The sequence below is a fragment of the Anguilla anguilla genome, chromosome 10, assembly GCF_013347855.1.
Source record: "Anguilla anguilla isolate fAngAng1 chromosome 10, fAngAng1.pri, whole genome shotgun sequence".
In the NCBI taxonomy this organism is placed as follows: Eukaryota; Metazoa; Chordata; class Actinopteri; order Anguilliformes; family Anguillidae; genus Anguilla; species Anguilla anguilla.
The window spans coordinates 3855100-3861159 of NC_049210.1; the positions used below are offsets into that span (position 1 = coordinate 3855100).

At 48.8% G+C, this 6060-nt stretch overlaps 1 protein-coding gene across 3 annotated transcripts in view; it reads left to right on the forward strand.

The window, feature by feature from the left end:
* LOC118206643 (coronin-1C-A) overlaps positions 1 to 6060 on the forward strand; it is a 53944-nt gene that overhangs the window by 25043 nt on the left and 22841 nt on the right. For 2 of the 3 annotated variants that reach the window (XM_035379562.1, XM_035379564.1), the window contains exon 2: positions 3129 to 3328. In XM_035379562.1, the coding sequence (XP_035235453.1) occupies positions 3129 to 3328 (200 nt within the window). Of the gene's footprint in view, positions 1 to 2580; positions 2693 to 3128; positions 3329 to 6060 lie in introns of those variants that run through there. The other variant, XM_035379563.1, reaches the window with a different exon arrangement.

Below are 6060 nucleotides of genomic sequence, written 5' to 3' on the forward strand. Positions count from 1 at the left end.
AAGGTCGTGTTTTTCAAACTGCCAACGGCATAGTTACCTGTTATATACCAGTTATAGCAGCCTACACGAGAAATAAAATGTGGGCGTATGAATGTTTAATTTTGTGTGTGTTATGTTTGCATCATGCTTTTGTCAATGCGCTCATGTGTACTTATTACACTTACTAAACTCTTTTTACAGGCCGTAGTGCATTGGTTGTTGAAAAGGGTCACTCCTAGGATGGAGTGTAGCACAGTGGGTAAGGAACTGGGCTTGTAACCGAAAGGTCGTCTGCTAAATGCCTGTAATGTAATGTAATCCCAGAGTAGTACTGATGTGACCCGTGCCAGCCGCTCGCTGTGACCCTCTCCAGCGAAGGGCCGGCGCGTTTGATTGGAGGATTGTTTGATCGTCGGCGCGTTTGATTGGAGGATGTCGTGACTGGCCGGGCTGGAGGGCGAGCGGCGTTTAGACTAAGCAGCGTTGAAGTGGAGCTGCTGTAAAAGGGGCTTTAAATCTCGTTTTATGAGGCAGCCGCCGCAGCCACACGGACCAACTTTTACAACGTGTGAGTTTTTAGCCCGGGTGACTACGAAAAAAAAAAAAACCAAAAACAAAAAAAACCCCTTTTTAAAATTTTTATTTCGGTTGGTCATTTTTAAATTTGCTTTGAGAAATGGCAGCTGCCGAAAACATGTTTTCAAGATGGGAAGTCAATAAATAATTAAATAAAATCCTCCCCAGAGAAAACAGTGCCAGCGTCGAGCAGTAAAAAGAGGTGTTTTATTTTTGGCACTGTGTGAGATTTGGCAAAAAAACCAAACACTAATAAAAAATAAATTGGGGGCAGTTAAACTCGTCTGTAATGGCCTGTAAATGAGCTTTTAGCACGTTAGCGCTTCCCGTTAGCATGAGCCCGTGTCACAGGAAGCACGACTCGCACCTTGTTAGGCGTGCGCGTGAAGGGTTCTTATGCAGGCCCGCGCACTGCGCTCGTAGCCTAGCCTCGCTGGTATCAGGGCCTCTGTTGGCTCCTGTGATTCACTTAAAAACTTGCTACGTCGTTTGTATAAATTTCTTAAATCCGTTTTGGGGCGTGGAGTTCTCTCTCTGGGGTTTTCCTGCGCCAAACCGGTCGAGTTGAACAAGAGCTGAAATGATTTTTTTCCGGGATTGTCTTTTTCACTTTTCACTGCAGGGGGGTTGGGGGATTCGCGCGGGGTAATTAGCAATGCGCGAACAGCTGGTCTTTGGATGCTCTGACGGGCTTTGTCTGGGAGTCCCTAATTCTCTCCTTCGCAGTCCATTAATTAACCCCAGGAGTGTGTGTTCGGCTCGTCGCGCACAAACGCGGCTTTTTAAAAAAAAACAACGCAAGCGCCGAACTTTTTTATCGAGTTTCCGGCTGCCGATCGTTACGATGCCGGCTTGTAACGAGTTCCCAGAATCCTTTGTGTGGAGATCAGCTAAAGATAAGCAGAGAGTGGAGGAGTGTATGGAGATCAGCTGGTGCCGAAGAGCAGTAGGGACTGACAGAGTGTATGGAGATCAGCTGATGATCAGCAGAGAGTGGCGGAGTGTGTGGAGATCAGCTGAAGATCAGATGGCCGCTCCACGTGTTCAGGATGCGGGAGCTGCTGGAAAAAGCCTACAGCTTCAGCACATGGGCGGGGAACGTGGAACTGCCACACACACACACACACACACACACACACACACAGGTCTCCCAGTGCAAAACCATTCAGGTGGGAGGGGCTGGTTCTCAGGAGACTCCCCCCCCGTGTGGAAACCTGTGTGAACTGCTGTTCTGGTCCGTCCACCCTTTTTTTTTTTTCCCTCCTCTTTTTTTTTTTCTTTCTAAAGAGAGCCGCTCTGTTTGTACGCATCATTTTTGTAAATCAGCCACTTGCAAATCAAATGCAGCAATTTGCCCGGGGCAGGATAGGTTAAGCTGCTTTTCTTCATTGTTTCCATAACAACAGAAACACAAGGTTACAACTGGGGCTTTGGCAATTTTATTTATTTATTTATTTATTTATTTATTTATTTATTTATTTATTTATTTATTTATTTATTTATTTATTTATTTATTTATTTATTCAAACCGTCAAAGCCTTCCCACCTTTGCGGGAAACTGTCCTCAACAAAATCCCCTCACCTGGTACCTGCGTATTATTTTTGCATGGATTGCACCGATCATAATTTGGCACTTCTGAGGGAATGAGGTGTTAATTGTCGTCCAGCTCCCTAGCCAACCCTGAGCTAACAATCTGAGCTGTGGACATTGCAGCGGGTTGCTACAGTTGATGCATTCATTAATGAGAATGACAGCAGAATGACTGCATTTTGACCCAGTGGAGGTTGTGTTGCGTTGAGTTGAGTTTGCTGTCCCGCGTCTGCTGTATTATCTTTGTTTGCTTTCGTGGCCTTGTTCCTGTGTGCAGTGTGTGCGCGAGGGCAGCGCGGAACTCAAATTTCCCGTTCTTCCTGCTCGGCGACCTCGTAGACTTACGCCGGGCACCCACCGCACGCGTAGCGTAAGCGTCGCGTAAGCAGCACGGCGAAGCAGCACGGCGCGGCGCGTAACGTGTCTCAACTGGTTCCGTTTGTGACGCGCAAAGGCTTGGTAAAAGCTGTGTATTCCTATTAGCTCTCGCAGTCTGCAGTGGGATTACATCGTGTATTGCACGCTTTTCAGGACTGTTCATTATGGGTAAGTGAATACTTGGTGAGAGACCTTTTACAGTTTCTTAATTTGGTAATATTTTGTTAGCTCACGTAAATACGCGAGAAAGTAAACGCTTTCAAGAATTACCATAAGCTTAAATCGCAACGTAGCCTGCATAATAATCAATCTCAAACTGTGTTAATTTATTTGCTTGGTTAACAAGCGTGCCAATTTCATGAAGAACATGTAATGATCATAATAATAATAAATAATCCTTATCCCGTGTCGTCTTGTCATTCGCGTCAAAACATTTATAGGATCAGATTTAGTAAAATCAGCTAATCATCAAAAAGATAGCGTGACAGTTTAATCCTGAAGGGATATGAACACCACAACGCCATGAACACCGGAAGCTTTGAAGTACAAGTGCAATAAAGTGATTCCCCGCCTCGCCCTTCTAACCCCCCCCCCCCCCCCCCAGATATGTTCAGACGAGTGGTGCGACAGAGCAAGTTCCGTCACGTCTTCGGGCAGGCGGTGAAGAACGACCAGTGCTACGATGACATCAGGGTCTCGCGCGTCACCTGGGACAGCTCCTTCTGCAACGTCAACCCCAAATTCGTCGCCATCATCATCGAGGCCAGCGGCGGCGGAGCCTTCCTGGTCCTCCCCCTGCACAAGGTGAGCGCGCTCCCCAAAACCATGCGCCCCCCCCCCCCCCCCCCCAACCCAACCCCCCCTCGTGTTCCCATGTCACCTCTGGGCCCGTCTACTCTGGTGGTTCCTGGTTCACCTCTTCCTCTCTGTCCTGTGGGTTTGTTTTTTTGTGTCTGCAGAACAAGCTAATGGCTATTAGCATTCTTGGAAAACGGGAAATTTGCTTGCATGCTAGAGATAAATTGTACGTGTGGTTAGGGCGGTCTGGCAGCGACTGACTCATACTTGCTGCTCGAGAGGTGAGCAGCCTGCTACATGTGAAGACGGGCATCCCTGTGAAGCTAAGCGTGATTGGCTGTGTGGTTCTTCCTGGTCTCGTGTGGCTCGTTTCATTGGCTGTATGGTCCTTCCTGTTTTCATGCAGCCTTTTTGATTGGCTGTGTGGTTGTTCCTGGTCTCCTGTGAAATGTTTGATTGGCTCTGTGGTTCTTCCTGTTCTCCTGTGGCACGTTTGATTGGCTGTGTGGTTCTTCCTGTTTTCGTGCAGCTTGTTTGATTGGCTGTGTGGTTCTTCCTGGTCTCCTGTGGCTTGTTTCGGGAAGGCTGGGATGGGTTTGCCCAGTGGTGGCCTGTCCTGGATTCGCTAATGGAGGGGAATGCTCAGCTGGTTCTTCGGTTTTAGTTATTTTTATTATATATATATTTTTTTTTATTGTGAGGTGGCTTTCCCGATTACTGTATTTGTACGCACTGATGATAAGTGAAGAGGGTGGAGTTTCAGTCCCTTGTGTTTGAATGCTGAGTGAGAAAGGGGTGGGGGTGGGGGGGCTGGGGGCGGGGTCTCGGCTGTGTTGTCTATTCCCAGGAGTTCTCCCTTGGGGGGTGAGATGAGAAGGGGAGATGTAGTGGAGCCTGTATGGGCCTCCCTCGTATGGATGTGGAAGGGGGCAGAGGCTCTGTGCTGTCTCTGGCCCTGGTGCTCTTACACCCTCCAACCCCCCCCCCCCCCACCGCCCCCACCCCCAATTAACCGCCCGGCACTGTGACACCCCATAATCCATCCACATCTGAATTTACTGCTGAGGCAGCTGCTCTCTCTCTCTCTCTCTCTTTTTTCTTTTCTCTTTTGTGTTTTGCGTGTACTCGTTATTTTTTTGTTTATTTGGAGTGAGTAAGCGTATTCTCTGCTCCTGTCCGAGGTACCGTCTGTACCAGCGACGCCCCTCCACCATGGGCAGGGCTGTGTTGTTTCTTCTTGTACGTGGTGATCCCTCGCACGATCCAGTCAGTAGATCCCTCACACTGTCCAATCAGTGGATCCCTTGCACGGTCCAATCAGTGGATCCCTCATACTGTCCAATCAGTGGATCTCTCACATTGTCCAATCAGTGGATCCCTCATACTGTCCAATCAGTGCATCTCTCACACCGTCCAATCAGTGGATCCCTCGCTCTGTCCAATCAGCGGATCTCTTGCACCATATCAGTGGTGTTCATTTATATTTGAGCAGCACATTTGTTTTGTTGCTTTTTTTTTTTTTTTTTTTGCTGAAGTCCCTGAAGAATCAGATTTTTAGAGTCGCTTCCAAAACAGCTGGAGTTAACTTGAAAGGGTCTCTTTAAAAACCTGGTGGGGTTAAACGGTACTCCCCCCCTGTTGTGTCCTCAAGGCCGGTCGTCTGCTCTGTTAGGGATCGTCAAACGTTGCGCAGCAGAACAATCCTGAAGCTTTGTTCGCGCCGCTAGGCTTTTGAGGGCTCGTTGCAGGGTGACGTCATGCGATCGCGGTTAGCATAAAAAGCCCTTTTCTTTTCTTTCGGCATTCGTAGGCCGAGAATCGGGCCTGTTGGTCGGACATTCGATACGGGCAGGGTGACGAAACGCCGTTTTTGTTTGTGTGGATTTTTTTTTTTTATAAACGAGGGTGTGTCGGGAGAGGAGAAACCGAGCGAACCGTCCCAGGAGTACGTGGGAGCCTCGGATTGTTCCGGAGCCCCGCGGGTCTGAGAAGGTGCAGCGTGTGGAGGCACGCCTCACTGCGACTGTTTGTGCGAGCGGGAGGCTGTTTTCTGTCTAACGAAAAAACCAAGTCAGTCACTTCGGAACGTTTTCACAATTAGATTTTCGCAAAAGTCGCTGAGCGAAGGTCTGAGTCACAGGCTGAGGCCCTGTTTCGGGGTTGGGGCGGTCTGGATCTCTCTCGAAAACATGAAACCGGTTTGATACACAAAACGCTCGTGATACCGGCTTACTGGGCATTCTCAAGTTTGCTGCATATCACGAAGTGCTGAGCAAAGGATACGGTGTTTCTCGTTTAATTTATTTTATTTATTTTTAGTTTGGCAGCGTTTGATCCCGTCGGCAGGCTCTGTTGTGTCTGAGCGGCGTGTCGATTGAGTTTTCCCGCCCAGCCAGATTCCGCGCTCCCCCCCCCCCCACCACCCCCCGCATGTGACTCGCCAGTGTCCGCGGCAACGAGACAAACCGCCGGAGTGTCCATATATGGGCGTTTATGGTTCCCACGCGCGCTATACGCTGACCTTCCAGAAAATGCAGTTCCTCGGGAATCTTTTCACTGCAAACAACGTGGGGTTTACAATGCTAACAGTAGCGATGTTTCCCCTGATAATATGCTGAGATGTACGGGGAGGGACGGAAGCGTCTCATGTGAAATCTTTATTCAGATAAGCCGGGGTGGTGTGGTGTTAATAGTAGACCAGATGCAAGTATCGTGTGCTGCCGAGCCTAGTGTGAGAT